Here is an 18,753-nt window from a genome sequence, read left to right on the forward strand (position 1 = left end):
TTGGCGAATGTGTCGATAAGCAGTGACACAGTGTCCATATTAGGGACGGGTGACATGTGAACTTTTTCGGTGATCCCACACTTGACCAATTCGCGCTGACTTGTGTGGTGAAGTATGGTCAAAGAACGTCCCATGACAAACACAGCATGGGTAGGCCTTCATCTAACAGTGGAATGGCAAAGGGCTGTGGGTAACTATTGTTATTGTTATGTCATTTAGAAAGTTGCTTGTTCACATTATTATGTAAATGCAAAGCAAACTTTCTGAATCGTTTTTATGTTTGACTTTTGTGATTTGGGTGACTCAGGGTTACTCGTTTACAAACGAGACAATGCTCCGTCGAGTTCTCACCCCGGTTAAACAAAATGAACTTAGTTGTTTTTAACCGAAACAATCGCCAAACTTTACAACAACAAATAAAACACCGCGTCTATGACTGCAGCAAGCTGGACGCGTTCATCTACGACGCCGCGGTGCTCAACTACATGGCGGCCAAGGACGAGGGGTGCAAGCTGGTGACCATCGGCAGCGGCAAGGTGTTCGCCACCACGGGCTACGGCATCGCGCTGCAGAAGAGCTCCAAGTGGAAGCGGTCCATTGACCTGGCCCTGCTGCAGTTCTTTGGCGACGGTGAGTTCCGCCGCTTGTCCGTCGCATTTTGTATCTCACGACGTGCAAAGTGCTTGCCACAAATGAGCCACAAATAAACCACGATACCTTGCTGATCTCGTCAAGGTAGCATAAACCATCATTACGCGAACTCCGGGTCACCTTGCAGCAGCAGCGGCTTTTGGCTGGCTATCTAACAAAGACGATCACTGCATCGCACGCTTTTATATGCATTTCTGCGGCCGTCTGGAACGCTATTCCTTCCGATGTTAGGAAGCCAACAGGAGCTATGCACTTTTAAATAATCTATATTGAAAACTAATATCTTTAGAATTTATTTTCGTGTTTAGTTTATTGTCCTTAACTCGCACACATGGTTATGTATGGTGTGAAATAAGTTCAACGTACATAAGTCCAATCATTTGCCTGTGTTTATATTCACAGGACTAAAATTAATTCCACTACTGATATCGATTACTCCACCGATGTTGAGCGCTCGGTCTACCAGTCACCCCATCTATATTATGCTCTACCACCAGACTCCAGGTCCTAAGAACACACTCACTCACAAGATCACTCACTCAACCAATCACTCACCCACTCACTCACTGGCTCACCAACTAATCCTCTCACCAAACTGCAAATCACGAAACTTCTCTTTCTGCTGTTTATCTCACACTGCTCCACTTTGCTTAATTCAAAAAACGTGTTACACTCTTATTTATTACAACTTTGAAAGTGTTGTTTGTTCCTGGATGCTTGATGTTTTGAGCCTTTGGTCCTGTGCTCACAAACCGTGTAACAAAAAAACCCTCCTTCAATACATTCATTAATTTCATCGTCTTCAACAGCCATGATCACGCCACTGCTCCAAGGTTGAGTGAAGGCCTCCCTTTCCTCGTCGTCACCATCCATCATCCATCATGTATGTATGTGTATGTTGAACTTCTTTCGCACCATGCGTAGCTAACCGTGCTAATCAGAGGTGCGGGAGAAGGACAACAAACTAAACACAAAAAGCAGTTCTAAAGAAATTATTTTTCAATCTACATTTAAAAGTGCATAGCTCCAGTGGCTTCCTAATATCGGAAGGAAGAGCGTTTCAGACGGCTGCAGAAATGCATCTGAAAGCGCGCAATGCAATGACCATCTTTGTTTGATGACCAGCCAAAGCTGCCGAATGGATGACCGGAGTTCGCGTGATGGTTTACGTTTCTTGACGAGATCACCATGGTATTGTGGCTCATTTATGGCAAGCACTGTGTAATGAGTGCGACCTTACGTATTCGTTCGGCAACCGAAAGCCAATGCAGCTCGGCGAGCAGTGGACGGACATGGTCAGATCTTGCAGTACTCGTCACGATACGTGGCAAAAATAATTTTGTACACGCTGCAGGTTGGTAATGGTCTTGGGATGACATAATCCGTCTCGCTCCTGCGCATGAACTAATCCCCTGGTGCCATCCACGTAGCTATCATCCTCTTGGGAACATTTAATCCCCTTGGCTGCCATTTGGTAAACCAATCTTAACCATTGACCATCACCCCTGCTGGCCATGTGATCTTCCCACACCCCCACTTGCTGTTCCTAACACTCTTTCTGTCTCGGAGTATGATTCTGGGCACACCGTTCAGCTTGTTTCATTTTCTTTGGCAGTCTCCGTGTTACTGATCCATATGTCATAGCAGATTACAAACGCTCTTATTTAGGCACCTTGTTATGTCGCTTCACGTTATGAACATCAGGTTACCAAAAGTGCTCGAACATGCTCTTTGTCATCAGCAAATCTCAGGTGATTATATTTTCTAAAATTATTTTGTATGCCTGTATTTATCCAATCTATTTGAAGGACAATATACATGAATAATGTTGGCGACAGCGTTATTTTTACCTGATTTGTAATTTGTGATGAGATAGGGGGGAGCTGGGTGAGAGATGTAGAGAGGCGTGCTGAGAGAGGATGCGGTGAGAGTGGGGACAGCTGGGTGAGAGAGAGAGGAGAGATCAGGGTAGGAGGGGGAGAGCAGGGTGGGAGAGAGGGGAGAGCAGGGTAGGAGAGAGCAGGGTAGGAGGGGGGGCAGGGTGGGAGAGAGCAGGGTAGGGGAGTGGGGAGAGCAAGGTAGGGGAGTGGGGAGAGTGGGTAGGAGAGAGGGGAGAGGAAGGTAGGGAAGTGGGGAGAGGAAGGTAGGGGAGTGGGGAGAGCAAGGTAGGGGAGTGGGGAGAGCAAGGTAGGAGAGTGGGGAGAGTGGGTAGGAGAGTGGGGAGAGAAGGTAGGGGAGTGGGGAGAGGAAGGTAGGCGAGTGGGGAGAGGAAGGTAGGGGAGTGGGGAGAGCAAGGTAGGGGAGTGGGGAGAGGGGGTAGGAGAGTGGGGAGAGAAGGTAGGGGAGTGGGGAGAGGAAGGTAGGGGAGTGGGGAGAGCAAGGTAGGGGAGTGGGGAGAGCAAGGTAGGGGAGTGGGGAGAGGGGGTAGGAGAGTGGGGAGAGAAGGTAGGGGAGTGGGGAGAGGAAGGTAGGCGAGTGGGGAGAGGAAGGTAGGGGAGTGGGGAGAGCAAGGTAGGGGAGTGGGGAGAGCAAGGTAGGGGAGTGGGGAGAGAAGGTAGGGGAGTGGGGAGAGGGGGTAGGAGAGTGGGGAGAGAAGGTAGGGGAGTGGGGAGAGAAAGGTAGGGGAGTGGGGAGAGCAAGGTAGGGGAGTGGGGAGAGAAGGTAGGGGAGTGGGGAGAGGGGGTAGGAGAGTGGGGAGAGAAGGTAGGGGAGTGGGGAGAGGAAGGTAGGCGAGTGGGGAGAGGAAGGTAGGGGAGTGGGGAGAGCAAGGTAGGGGAGTGGGGAGAGCAAGGTAGGGGAGTGGGGAGAGGGGGTAGGAGAGTGGGTAGAGCAAGATAGGGGAGTGGGGAGAGTGGGTAGGAGAGTGGGGAGAGGAAGGTAGGGGAGTGGGGAGAGTGGGTAGGGGAGTGGGGAGAGCAAGGTAGGGGAGTGGGGAGAGTGGGTAGGAGAGTGGGGAGAGCAAGGTAGGGGAGTGGGGAGAGTGGGTAGGAGAGTGGGGAGAGCAAGATAGGGGAGTGGGGAGAGTGGGTAGGAGAGTGGGGAGAGCAAGGTAGGGGAGTGGGGAGAGTGGGTAGGAGAGTGGGGAGAGCAAGGTAGGGGAGTGGGGAGAGTGGGTAGGAGAGTGGGGAGAGGAAGGTAGGGGAGTGGGGAGAGTGGGTAGGGGAGTGGGGAGAGCAAGGTAGGGGAGTGGGGAGAGTGGGCAGGAGAGTGGGGAGAGCAAGATAGGGGAGTGGGGAGAGTGGGTAGGAGAGTGGGGAGAGCAAGGTAGGGGAGTGGGGAGAGTGGGTAGGAGAGTGGGGAGAGCAAGGTAGGGGAGTGGGGAAAGTGGGTAGGAGAGTGGGGAGAGCAAGGTAGGGGAGTGGGGAGAGCAAGGTAGGGGAGTGGGGAGAGGAAGGTAGGGGAGTGGGGAGAGCAGGGGGAGAGAGAGTGACTCAAGCCCCCGGATTTCTTGCTTGGCTTTTGCGTGAGAAGGTCACTCAGACCGGGAGCTGGGTCGAGTTACCCTGGCGACGTGGCATGGCCCCCCAGCTCCTACCCCAGACGGGGTGCACGGAGCCACCCCGCTCCCCCCTAACGTGCCACACATTTGCATAACTACAGCAACGCTGCGTTTCGGGCGTCCACTCTTTAATCCATTAATTTTATTCGTAGATAAGAGGAGGAGGAGATTGGAAAATTCATTATGGTTTCCACGTTAATCTGCCGGTCTTCAATTGGCCCTTTTTGTGACATTCACTTCCAGAAGGTACATCATTCCTCCTATTCCTATCTCTCGCTGGGCTTCTTTTTTCCCTCTCAATATTGTGGGTAACCCCATGGAGCAGTGCTTTACCAGCATTGCAGTCGCAATTGTAGTCACTTGAGTTTTGTTGTAGCAGTTAAAAATTGCCATCGAATTAATTCATTTGCTGATGTGACGATGCGGTTCCATCATCAGCAGGGTGAGTCGCGCCCCCTCCCCCCACTATGGCATCTCCGAGCTGTGACGATTGGTTAGGGCATGGGGCAGCCTTCATTCCCAACCAATAGTTATACAATTACTGATGATGATACTTAGCACAAGTCACCTTATGTCTGTTCAATGTCTATGTAGCTTAATTTGTAATTGTACTGTGATCAGTCTGAGATAATCTGCCCGAGGCAAGGAGTTTACTACAGGGAATGTATTGTTTTACATTCATTTATGTCCATGCAATATTACATTTATCTCGTGACACACCTCTGTTTTCTGTGATTTCGAGTTCCTTCGTTGCTGTAAAACATTGATTTGTTTTTGCTTTTAGCAATTTGGTGACCCAGCTCACTCATCCTGGTCGCTTGAGTTGTCACCTGGTTACACAAAATAAACTTGAAATGTGGTGATCTGACATGTACGTAATATGTTGAACTTCGTTCGCACCATACGTAGCCAACCATGCTAATCGGAGGTGCGGGGGGATGGACAACAAACTAAACACAAAAAGCAGTTAGAAAGATATTCGTTTGTCAATCTCAATTATTTAAAAGTGCATCACTCCCAGTGGCTTCCTAATATTTGAAGGAAGAGCGTTCCAGACAGCCGCAGAAGCGTTTCCGAAAGTGAGCGAGGCGGTCACCGTCTATGTTCGATGACCAGTCAAAAGCCGCTGCTGCGAAAATGACCGTAATTTGCTTGATGGAATCACTATGGGTAGATAGAATCACGATGCGTCCTGGGGAGATGGTTGGAGCTGAGTCTTTTTCCTATAAGCCTGTGCATTGCGTGGGAATATGTGGTGGAGAGGGATGGAGCTGAGTCTTCTCTCTCTACTCCTGTGCATTGCGTGTGAGTGTACAGGGGAGATGGATGGAGCTGGGTCATGTAGTCCGCATGTCCAGCTATCGCATGCTGAAACCGCTTTTGTTCGGCTGGATAGAGGGGTCTAAATGGGCGTGGCACGGGCTATAGAACATATGGAAGGCTCACCTGATCGAGTCGCTTAACCTTTCTCAAGAGATGCCCATTTCAAACCTTTTAAAACAGTCTGCCTCAGCAGCAGACCATGCTTTCCCACTTGATAGCGGACGCTTGTGTTGCGCCCGAAACGCCGTGATTTAATTTATTTTATACCTACGTGACTTTACCGAAAGAACCAAAGAGTATGGATTCCTGCAGTAACGAAAGCTTCAAATCAAGATTAGATGGAAAGATGTTGTACAGGAGAATGTGGAGCTGTGTGGACTTGTCGATGATTAATACCAGCTGTATTTGCCTCCGTGCAGTTTGCCGTTCTCGGTGTGCTCTGTGTGTGATGTCCCTCTGTGTGTTCCCTCGCTGTGTGGTTTATGCCATTTTCACCTGAGGACGAACGCTTGTGTTGCGTTCGAAACGTCGTGATCTATTTTATGTTTTATTTTATTTCTACATACGTGACTTTACCGAAATAATCAATGAGTATAACACCAGCGGTGTTAAGATTGGCCTCTGTGGAGGAGGCTCGTGAAGGACGCTGCTGGGCAGTAGGAGGCAGTCGTCCTTCTGGAACAACGGAGGGCAGAGGAGCGACGCTCACAACGAGCCAGCGGGCGTTCGACACTTCACGTGGCCTTAACATGCACATAGCCTGGCACAAGCGCCATGGTGACGTCACTGTCACTTCGTGGTAAATATCAGTTGTTGTTGATGGATGGAGTTGAGTCTTCTCTCTTTAAGCCTGTGCATTGCGTGCGAGTATGCAGGGGAGATGGACGAACTGGGTAAGAACTGGCTCTCCGGGGTTTGTCTCTACGACAAGAACGAGGTGATGAGCAGCAAGCTGGACATCGACAATATGGCCGGTGTATTCTTCATGCTGCTGGTGGCGATGTGCCTCAGCTTCCTCGTCTTCCTGAGCGAGAACTTCTTTTACCGCTTTGGGCGCCACTGGACCAAGCCCGAGCCAGCCAAGAAGCCCGGCCTGCTGTTCATCGTCAGCAGGGTGAGTCGTGCTACCCCCCCCCACCACTCCACATTTATTCTGCCGTAGTAAAAGTGTTTCCAATAAATACGAACACTGCCGCGTTGTTTAAATGCAGCCACGAGCACTTGTGAAAGTAACGTACTCTTGGGGTGGCAATAACACATCGAGCCATCGACTGTTGTCGGCTGATAAGCTTGCAGAAACACGTGTCGCATTGCGGGTGAACAAGTCGATGTCCTTTGATTTATGTATTGTAGGGTTTACCTGACCCGTGCAACCACAAGAAGGGGGGGGGGGGGTGGTTAGGGGGTGATTAGGAGGGGATTAGGCGCACAAGGGTGAGGGGTAACGTTGTAAGGGGTGGTAAGGAAGGCGGGGTGATGGCGGGAGGTTGTAATAGTTAAGCAGAGAGGTGGTTGAGGAGAGAATGGGTTGTGGGGGTGAAATCGTTCCAACCCATATATAGGTGTATGCATGTGTACATATACACTATAAAATATACATATGTGAACATATACATATATAGAGGTACGGTATATGCAGTATTCACACATACATGATCCCACTTTAAATTGACAAAATGTAAGACAAACGCTGACCCCCTGTTAACAGCAAGGAATGAGGACACGCCACACATTTGATCAGTTCTGTCATATCTGCTCACAATCCTGCACTGCTGCAGCATTCCGGTGATTGCTTTGTCGACTCCGAAACCGCATCGGTCTGTGACGCACGTCGACTTGCAGCATGCACGGTGAAACCGCGGCGCGATTGAAAAACTTTTCGGGCATCGCAAATTATAATTCGACTTTAATCGCAGTTCGCCACGGGATATCACCTGATATCAGAATTAATGTATCGAGTGGCTCCTCTTATCTCTTTAATAAAAACACCTGGATAATCTCCGTCGTGTGGTCTTTAAACCGCCCTTATCTGAAATTGAAAACGACGCACCTTTTGTGAGGGTGATTTACCTCTCAAAACCACGCCGCCGCCGCCAAGCGATCGCCGGTACTCTGTGTTCACGTGCATTGCCACTTGCCCAGGCTCTACCCACACAGGTGGTGGCCCTTACGCACCTTGCTCTCGCACGTATTCCCTTATTATGACGATTACAATTATTGTTATGATTTTGGTGAGGGGATGATCACGATTTCATTTCGGTCTCGTTGGTCTCATCTCATTCGCACGGTCATATTTGTCTAATTACCCCCCACGTTACATTTACGTTCACATTTTATGAATCGTAATCGAATGCTATGCGCGCGCAATTTTATGCCTATGTTGTGAGTGGAAGAATCAGTGGTAATCGATTAATGAATGAATCGCTCTGATGCCGACGAGAGGTTTTCAAATATTGACTGCTGTGTGCATAGGGGCCCTTTGTACTTGTACGGCAGGCAAACGACCATCAGCATGCACCATAAGTGTCTGCTGATGGGTAGCGCACACTGACTATACAGCACTCACATCGGTGAGCACTCTGTAGTGTCGTGTCTGTTGCTGGGTAGTGCACTCTGACTATACAGCACTCACATCGGTGAGTACTCTCTAATGTGGTGTCTGCTGCTGGGTAATGCACTCTGACTAAATATTTAAGGGACCTGGAATAAGTATCCCCTAACATCACCGTCTGTATTGTAATTGTCATCATCGTAATTATCACGGTAAGCATCTGTATCATTAGATCTTGACTTAAATCTTTTCTGACTGCAGGAGTTCATATTCTTTGGGTCTTTCGGTAAAGGCACGTAGATAGGTTCAATGAAAATAACAAAAAATAACGACAAAATACGACGTTTCGAACGCTTGTTTTGCGATCGAAACGTCGTAGTTTTTTGTTATTTTCTTTGAACTTATCTATGCGGCTTTACCGAAAGACCCAAAGAACATCTTTATCGATCACACGCTAAATCGTCACCAGCCATGATCTAGCCACTGCTGGATGAAACGCTCCCCCCCCAACCTGTTGCTGTCCCCCATGGTCTGTGATTCCTGAATCCATCTCACAGTAATCCACCATACAGAGTCATTGGCTTTTCTCCTTTCCAGTGGTTTGCCCTGCCCAATACCCACTTACTTTCCTCATTAGTCAATCAGATGTCTCTGATTTGCATTCGTTCTTTGATCTTTGTGGTCCCTTTTTTGGCTTTCCGTGTCATTCCAAGCTTGCTTCTATCCACGCTTCATTAACGTTTCAGCTTTTGTTCCATTTTCCTTGTCAATGTCCATGTTTCTGATCTTTTGCATATTAGTTGGCATTATGTAAGGATTTAAAAATTACAATTCAGGCCCACCAGTGCACTGCCTTCATTAACCAAGGTCGTCTTTTCAAAAGTCACAAATAGTAAGTTGGGTGGGGGGGGACACGATTGTTTGAAGGACACAAATTAAACTGCAGAGAATGTAGCTCAGAGATTTACTGAAGGTGGATAGGAATCGTGCCAATGAGATACGAAATAAACTGTTGCTCTGTATCTGCACATAAACTAGGGATGTTGCTACGTTTTCCAGTGTCGACCAAACCCAGACATATTTCACTGTGTAGTTTTATCTTCAAAACCGTGCAGTGAACTGCACTAAGGTTCAATGGAGCAAGACCGGTACCAGATGTTTTTCCAAATCAACTCTCGCCGCCCAAACACAGAGGCCAATTCTCCCTGGACTGTCCAGGTCAAACCCCGGAAGGGTGGCAACCCAATGATATATTGCAGTCGCCTGCCTTCCAAAATTATATCAACCGGCAGCATTTGCTTACACAGACTAATCAGTTTGGGCCTAATTGGCAGAGTCAGGCATGCAAGATGAATACCGTCGCTTTAGTGCTCGATCAGGGTTACACATAGCGATCATCGCTCCCTTCTGGCAGACTTTGTGCCGAACAGGGACAGCTGCCACTGAGGAGTCAGCTTCTAATGAGATGCAATGCGAGGCCCTTTTTTGAGTTGCTGAGGCCTTTGGGCGATGCCATATAAAAGAAAATATTAAGATTATTACAAGATTCTGAACAGTATGGGCTATCAGCACAAAATGTAGTGTACAAAACAACGCATTCGTTGTATTACCCACAGTGCTCCACCATTGCGCCCATTGAGGTCTTGTACAGCTCATCCGCACAAACTATGGCACAAATTGAAATTTTAAACTCTACAGTGTGCGACTGTGGTCATCCAGAACAGACCGTGCACCATATAACAATGCAATACCCAATCCACAAATATGAAGCAGACATTGCAGCAATACACTCCGCTGCTCCTGACGCGGTTGTCTGGCTTGACCACCTGAATGTGAAATTGTAGTCGTTGCTCTGCATCTACATCAGCCATATGAAAGAAGCTCTTGCGCAATATTCTTTTCGAATTGTAATACAGCCTTGTATTTTTTTGCCAAGTGCACTTTGCATGTCTCTGTAATGTAATTCATCAATAGGTGGGGCAAAATGCAGCTATGACAGTTCAGTCCCCTGGAGCTCGTATAGAATAATATATAGAGATAAGGTGCTGACCGATACGATAAGTTTCATTTTAATTGTTAATTACCGTGATTTTAAAATAACCTAAATGCCACTACAAGCTGGGATCCACAGAGGCGAGCGGAAGGGTTGGGGCCAGCTTGCAGTCGCGCTCTGTGCGAACGGCTGGAACGCACCTGCATGACCCCATGGCAGCCAATCAGCGCTGCTGCCAGGTCCCTAAGCAGATACACTCAGAGGGGCCATGGCAGCGGCGGTGACCGACGCTGGGAAATTCGTTGAAACCTGTTTCAGTGTCTGGTTTTAAACATTAATTATTTAAATTACTTGGGGTTTACATTCACCTTTTTAAAGTTTAATATCCCTCCCTCTCGCCCACCCGCCCGCCCACCTACCCACATGACTCTCTTTGGCCTCATTCTGTTCCCAGTGATCTTAATTCGTGAACCATTTATATGCAAGTGATGAGAGGCATGCAGTAAAACAGTCTTTAATTATTTGTCATGAAGATTGCAGTATTGTATTTACTCCATGTCTCACGAAATATAAATTGAGTATTTAATTGGACGTTCATACATTTATTTAGTTTCTATTTCGCTATTTTGAGAAACACCCATGTGTCACCACAGTATTCAAAAGTGATTTTCAAACTGGAGACAGCCAACGATTTATTTTCTCAATCAAAGTTTAAAAAAGGCCATTTCAAACATTTTCACACATTTCTTTCCTTAACATTCTTTACACACATTACACGGGTCATGACATTTATTTCACATCACTAAGAAAGCAGGAGTGTTATCATAATTCTAGTGACTGTTTACAGCTAGATTTACATCTTGGCTGCTAGCTTTTTTAGTTATATTTTTTTAAGGTAAAAAATGTATACCTTCCACAGGTAGAATGTTTCACCAATGCTTTGTAGAAATATATCCTTTAACAATAAAACAAATCTGGTTCGTTTTTAGGCCATTTACAGCTGCGTACATGGAATCAAGATTACCAAGGACAAGGACGACTTCCACAGGATGGCCAAAAATGCCTACAAGAAGAACTCAAGCATCATGGGCCTCCTGACGGTGGCCAGGAACATGGCAAGCCTCACGCAGGTGAATGGGCCCGACGCAGCCACCACTCGTGTCAACAGGGCGGGCCAGCCGGCCTGCTCGGTGGCCGCCGACAAATCGGCCACAGAGCACCTGACAGGGCGAGCCGCACTCAACAACAGCGACCAGTGGAACCGCTGCGCCGCGGCCGCTGCAGAAGTGCAGCTCGCGCGCGACCCGGCCTACCAGGAGGACTACGTGAGCGAGGCCGAGATGTCGTACCCGTACCTCAAAAACAACCAGCGCTTCATGGAAGCCAACGCTGCAGCTTCTGCCGCCACCGGGAGCTACACTCCACGGGACCACAGCCCGGCGCAGATCTCAACCAATTTGCATCACTTTGGCGCGCACCCAGATGTCCACCGGCCCGTCGCCAAGTCGCGGGAAATGCTGTCTGCCTCGCCTTGCTTGGATTTCAAAAGCAGCCAGCGGGACGTCGGGGAATCTTTCATTCCAATGTGTGAAATTCCTCAAACTCGGCTTGAGATTCCAGCGTTGACTTACAACACCGACGTTGAGAGCATTCACGGGAACAACACTGATATCGACGACATCAGCGAATGCAACAGCCAGTACCACTCTGGAAAGCGCAGCGGCAGACCAAAGAGCACACCGTATGGAAAACTCGCAAGAGACTACAAAGATGTGGGAAGGATTCCCAGTCGGGGTTCAAGCCAAGACAAAGAGATTTATGGCAAGGCCACTCTCAACACACTTTCACGTGCGATGCCCGAAGACTGGAACAACCAGGCGAGGCCGTCTTTCTGCAGCGAGATCGTGTATAGGTCTGACATGCTGGAGCCTGGCATACAGATCAAGAGAAGCAGCAGCATCCCCGAACACGGGGCGACTGCACAGATAACCTCTGCCGCCGTTCTCTCACACCACACGCCAGAGAAGGAGTGCAGCATCTGCAAGGTAAAATATCAAGAGCCGCCATCTAGCGCAAGGGCTGAGTGCTACAGGCATTGCCCATCGCGCCTGGATGAATGCGCAGGTTCTTGCCTGAACCAGTGCTGCCCGGGCTGTGCCTGTGGCAGTGGCGCTGGGAAAACAGATGGCGAGCAAACAAGTGTGACATTGGGGCGAAGTGCACTGGAGCGGCACGCCTCTTGCGTGCACGAGGACGAGGAGTGCTGCTACGGAGTCACTCTGCCTCCCCCGTGCATCACTCCCAACCCCGAGCTGCGCTGTAGACAGGATGATATATGTTGCATCAACCAAGCAATCGGTTCCAATTACTCCACAGCTAGCAAGAGTGATTTTTGTGCTATCAAGTCAGACCCCGGAGGAAGCGTCGACTCCTTGCGAGGCTTTAAAGTCAAACCGCACCGTCGGCTTGAGAACGAGCTCAATGTTTTCGGCTCCCTCAAAACGCCGTACGCATCGGACTTGCACACGCAAGCGTTCTCTGATACGGAGATGTTGTACGAAAATATCAACGTGCCAGACATCAGGAGGCACAGACAGCCAACTTTGGGCAGGCCGCTAAACTCGGGGGGTAAGTTGAGCAACGGTCCCGTGAATGTGAAAGGGCCGGGGCGGGCAAGTAAATCTCCTCACAGCCACACCCCAAACATGAGGCATGCCGGCGGCAAGCACAGTATGGAGTCCGAGGTCTGAGGTGAACTACGGTTTTTATCACAATCCTCTTCAAGATTACATTTTCACTCGTGTACAAAAAAACAAACCCCTTCTTCAAAGATGATGTTAATTGCTTTGTTTGTGTATTTATATACTGAGTAGTTAAACACAAAATAATATCTGTTACTTAAATTACTTAAACAAAGCCAGCTCACACACGTCCCATGCCAACGAAAGGAGGCCCCAGTGAAGTTAAAGTAGATTCTACTTAAAGCAAACTATTGTTTACAATGGGAATGTGAGCAAATATGAGGGTGTGGGGATTAGGGGTGACTTGTGGGGTATTGCACGCAGCTTCTACAAATAACCGAATCACCTGCCCACCTTCCACACATGTACGAGTGCAAACGGCTTCGGAAAGACAGCTTTGAGCAATAACTGCCATGCAATCCGCTTTTGTATGGTTTACTTTCATAATTGGCTGACGAAGTCTCGGAGCGTTAGGGACCTACTGTTAAGAAGAACAATTGTGGTCGCAATTGCAAATCTGTACCCACGAGCCCTGTTAACTCACACTTGAGGCAGACTCTCCCTCTCATGGGGGGGGGGGGGTGAGGGGGTGTTTACTTCAATGCTGTTATTGATCCATATGGCTCCTTCCTACATATAATGCAATTGTGGAACAAATTGTACATTCCAAAATTATTCACGTGTGCTCCTGAAACAAAATAAAGGCACAGTGTAAATAATTTTGAAGTGCTCCATGACGGACAAGCGCATACTAATTGATCAGCCAGAAAAAAACCCGGTCAGTTTCAAAGCAGTCACAATGTAACACTGTGCGAGACTCATCTAATTACAAGGTTATCTTTCTAAATTTAAAAGGAAATCTTGACAGCGGTAAGGTACCGTCTTGGTGTGACATTCAAAATAACGTGAAACAGTAGACGATTGTCCGGTTAAAATTTGCAATGTTTTTTTTGCACCGGTAAAAATGTATATTGTAAAATGTCGCGTGTTGCCATTTTGTCATGTAAGGTAAATGTTAATTAGGAATTGCTGGAGATATCTCATTACTACCTTGTGTTTTTATAACAGGTCTTTATATATACACATGAATGTGTGTTTGTGTACACAATGCATACATATAAACCAGTCTTTTTGTTTACTGTCAAAAATGTAACAAAAAGTTTACATCTTAATTTACCTAAAATAATACTGTAAGTCGATGTAACCCAAAGTCAATACCGGTTACATAGTAGCCAGTAACAGAGGACTAATCCTTGGGATCGAATGCCTTGGATGAATATAGCACCTATTAGCATAGTCAACCCTTAATTTATTGTGTGTGCTTATTATTCCATGTTTAAGGATGTGTAAGAATTATTTTTTTCAGAAATGTAACGACATTGTTAGCAGTCTCCAAAAAGCCGGATATATCTAATACAGCAATTATTCTTTTTAGGACATTAGATGACCATTTCCACCACCAAAAATAGACCCGAGGTCTCTGTGACATATCAGTCATGCTCTGGTAGTGTGGACATGAAGCTTAGTCAATTATGTGCCATTGTTTGGGCTTACAATATATGAACTCACCTGGCGAAAGTAGCATTTAAATGTAATGACCAAATCTCGGTTGTTTTGTATAATATGCTGTGGTAATTAACTTTCTATATTGTACTAGAAGGGTATTTTTTATTAGTATATTCGTTATTATTTTGCTCTGCATGAATCAGACAAAACAATTACCCCGATTACTTAAAGAACTAAACAAAATTAAACCAGGCAAAATTTGTGTAAACTACGCTCCACATGCTCCCCCCCCCCCAAATAAAAACCCCCCACATTGAGCACCACACATCTGCGGTGACATCGGGGCGGGCGGCTACATGGTGACACCAGCGCTAATAGTTGATAAACCCATTCTCTTCGGCCCCATTCTCGCCAACGGCACAGGGAACTCCAATCCTCACTTGAGAAGACCCAGCAGCAGCCTGCCACCACTCTCCAGGCCCAGCAGGGAAATCGTAGCAACTACGTGAATGTTGCCGGAGGAGAGGATGATGTACAGTTTATATAAAGTATATAATTGCAATCTAATCACAAACAGCTATGTAAAATGGAAATACAAGCATGCAAATGGCTTTCTTAGAAACATTATCTTAGTATAATGGTGTTAGGTTCTAAAAGTAGTACAGTACTGTAATTGTATATTAAGCAACAACTGTGTATCTGCGATATCTAGAAATGCGTGCCATTGCTAGTAAACTACTATAGCTAGGATATGAATTTCACTAAAGCTTATTGCAATTCATGACAGTGCATTCATGTGTTATGTACGGATGCAGCTGTTTAATTCACAATGTTTCTGGAAAGTATCACCACTTTATGAACCCAACCAGTAAACTCTTAAAGCACCATACATGGCAGAAATTTGCATTTTTACACAGATATGGTCTCCAATTAACGTCAATTATAGAAAAAAATAAGGTTTAAAAAAAGTGCACACACTTGATGTTTTTGGAATGGAAATAATATCAACGCAATACAAGGATGTTGAATTTATTCCTTTTGAACCCATCCCTTTTGTAAACTTGTTTCAGCTTCTCTTAGCAGATAAGGGATTGTGGTAGCCACAGGCAATGCATTCTAATTAAAGAAGGCCCAATGCAATGAGCAACTGCTATTTTGGAAGACGATTAAACTGCACATTGTATCCGTTTCATCCAGGTCCAGTAATTTTTGGGGATTATATATAACATTTTAGGTGGATTCTACAACTCAAGTGAGGTGCAGAATATCCCAGTCCCCACAAAATTGCTCGCTCTGCTTTCACCGGATTTTATAATGGCGGCTGTCATCACGGAAGCTGTTTAGCCACCACCTTTGAAAGGCAAAAATATTGACAAGCTATGTTAAATCCTAACGACCACGTATTATTATGGTAGCCAATCATCGTGGGTTAAGTGCACCGTGATCATCCTACACTCACTCAATGGTTCCACTTACAAGTTGTAAATACAATTCGAGACACTGCTTTGGCAGCGATGTACAATTACAGGACACAAAAAAACATCTCGGACATCCATTAACACTGACCTCGAAAAAGAGGCAACCATTACCCGGGCGAACGTTTGGAGCATTCTCCACTCGCCTTCCCTCAGCCCAGATAAAAGGAAGGCGGGCTACTGCCCTAAACGTCAGTCTGCTGCTGCTTCTCTCTCTGTGTCGTGAAGCAGCGAGAGGTGAACACGGCTGGCGTGATGGGTTGAGGCTCGTCCTTTTAACGGTGTGTTGGGTTTTATTTTTGTCCTCAAACTGGGAGCACTTGTTTATCGATGCGTTTGTACTGAGCAATGTAAAATTAAATTTTACTTTAACTTGAAACTATATTTATTTATTTAAACATCAGGTAAAATGAAAGAAAGAAAATATGTAAAAGAAAACTTTAATTTGAAGGGAAAATACAATTAGTGAGTTACCACGTGGCCACGTGGCACTCAGATGATTTGCAGAGAAACAACGAAGGTGATGAGCTATTCCCTAACTGTACTACTCACAACGTCCCATTGTCCGTGGGGACCAGGCTATGGTTTTTCACATAATCGCTTTTGTTTTCCATCAAATCAAAGAGAGTTCACAGAGATTTAGCAGTGTACAAATCACGTGTTGTGGTTGTTTGCATCACGAGGATGGTGTGCGTCATCTCGACTTGCACAACCGTATATATTAAGGAGATGAGCACGAAAGCTTCTGGTTGTTGTCTGCAACGTCGTGGGAATGTTTCTGGTTGCACATGCGACTGTAGTTGCAGGTCATGCGCACAACGTTGCATGAAGTCTTCTGCACAGTACCGAATGGGCCATCACCTTGGAGCCACGGGTTGGTGGACCGCACAGAATTGTGGAACTCGCAAACCTGCTTGGGTGACGTGGTGGTCAGCAGATGGTAGTACAGCAAATGCGTTCTCTATGAGTGTTAGACCTTCCAATGCGAAAGTTTTCTCTGGGTACGTGCGTTTTCTACCACAAACAAAACACTCCGTGGAATTTGCCAAGGATTCCAGCGTAGGATCCTCAGTGATGCTCTCTGCTTTCCTGGTTAAATTAACGATATCCACGATGGAATACATTGTCATCATCCATGGCATATCCACTGCTATATGAAGGTCGTCACCATCCCTTAACGTTCGGGCGATGCCACAATCCATCTCACACCTGCACCTCACCTGATCTCGTCACTTCATCTCCGCAGTGGATGTCCTTTTGGGCACACTACTTTGACTGCCATTCCATCACAAGGGTCGTCCTTTTAGCAGTGACCCCCTTTATTGGTCTTGCCTAAACCCACAATACTGTACTTAATTGCCAAAATTATGTCTCTAATTTATACGTGTTCCCTGATCTATGTACTGTTTTTTTCTCTTTCTTTTTCTTTGTGTAATTGCCAGTATGTGACTCTCCATAATGCGTTGTGCACGTTTTAAGCCTTTTGCTCCATTATCTTTACCAGTACGTATAATGGTTTTGACCCACACATCATAAGATCATGGCAAATAATACGCACTGGTTGAAAACTTTCTCATTTACCAAATTAAGTTTTTCAAAACATCATGGCAAATAATACGCACTGGTTGAAAACTTTCTCATTTACCAAATTAAGTTTTTCAAAACACATTTTGATCCGAAACCACCCTCGATTGTGGCCTTAGGTAAACATATCCTGTCGTATTTGCCAGATAACTTTCCTTCAACAATTTTTTGTTTTGTTAGGAATAAGTCGATGTCTGCATCATTTTCCATTTAATAAAACAAAAGCCCTTTTATAGCCTACAAAAGCCAGGAATAGAGGTATTTTTTTCTTTCTCAAATCTGACTGATTGTACGTATGTGGTCCACAGAAAAATATTATTTAAAACCAGTCGGTTCACATGGTTGGGCTCAAAATGTTTCATTCTTCGTTTATATAAGGCCTCTGTGAACAATGTACTGTATATACATGCGATTCGAAAGGTATTGGTCTGTGATCCTTCACATCGGGGTTGTCTTCCTTTCTTAATGGAAGGATGAGTGGATGGTTGAGGTCACACCTAAGGTATTTAATTTCTGCGTAGGAATGTATTTAGTAGGCCTGCGAATGTTGTTAGAACATCTGGTCCTACCTCTATAAATTATGATGCTTACAGGTAATCCATCCAGGCCGGTAGCATTCCTGGTTTTCAAAATACAGAGTGCAGCAGATACTTGTTCACGTGTGACATCTGATATTTCCAATTTCCTCATAATAAGATTTATTTGTTGAGCCATATGATTATTTTTGCTTCTGAGATCTGCATGGATTCCTCTGATAGTTTAATGATTGTCTACCATGCATCATGGTTCAATCTTGCTCTTTAAGAGGTACTATTTGTGATTTACCAATCATCAACTTTCTTTTTGCCACTTTCATGCTCCCATCTTGACAAACTCTTCAGTCACTATTTGTTGTGTTCTCTGACATATCTCCTCATTCTGTTTCAAATGCTTTATCTTTTATCTTGTTTCGTATTTTCAATCCTTCTTAATATAATTCATTTATACAGCTGATGGACAGCCTAAACAGGATGGCAAACGATTTTGGACCATAACATATGTAGAGAAAAGCAAAGTAATAACATTCACATGATAAAGTGGCAGTAAGTTAAATATCGAAGTGGACTTGAAATGGCGAGAACAGACGAGGCAGTTCAGGTATCTTGGGAGGTATTTTGACAAAATATAGCAGATGCTCGAAGGTAGTTCGAACTAGAATTGCCATGAGAAAGCACATTCAGCAAAAAACAAGATGCTGCTGACAAGACAGGTGTGTAGGGAATAAAGATGATGCTCATAAAGATACCAGGGTGGGGTGTGCCTTTTCATTTGGCAGAGACGTTGGACACTGATAAAGGGAGACAACAGAAAGCTGAACATTTTTGAGATTTGCACGAGGTGTCCATTCGTGAAAATAACAGACTACAATAAATTGCTCGAATGGGTTGACG

General features: G+C 45.9%; 1 protein-coding gene across 1 annotated transcript in view; it reads left to right on the forward strand.

The window, feature by feature from the left end:
- The window catches only part of LOC133353671 (glutamate receptor ionotropic, NMDA 2C-like), a 280,052-nt gene extending 262,535 nt beyond the window's left edge, over nucleotides 1-17,517 (forward strand). The window contains exons 12-14 of the mRNA XM_061570100.1: nucleotides 443-630; nucleotides 6,349-6,587; nucleotides 11,007-17,517. Coding sequence (XP_061426084.1) covers nucleotides 443-630; nucleotides 6,349-6,587; nucleotides 11,007-12,767 — 2,188 coding nt within the window. The 3' untranslated portion in view covers nucleotides 12,768-17,517. The remainder of the gene's footprint in view (nucleotides 1-442; nucleotides 631-6,348; nucleotides 6,588-11,006) is intronic.
- The last annotated feature ends 1,236 nt before the right edge of the window (nucleotides 17,518-18,753 follow it).

This window comes from Lethenteron reissneri, chromosome 44 (genome assembly GCF_015708825.2).
Source record: "Lethenteron reissneri isolate LAM-NWPU_2019-01 chromosome 44, ASM1570882v1, whole genome shotgun sequence".
Classification (NCBI taxonomy): Eukaryota; Metazoa; Chordata; class Hyperoartia; order Petromyzontiformes; family Petromyzontidae; genus Lethenteron; species Lethenteron reissneri.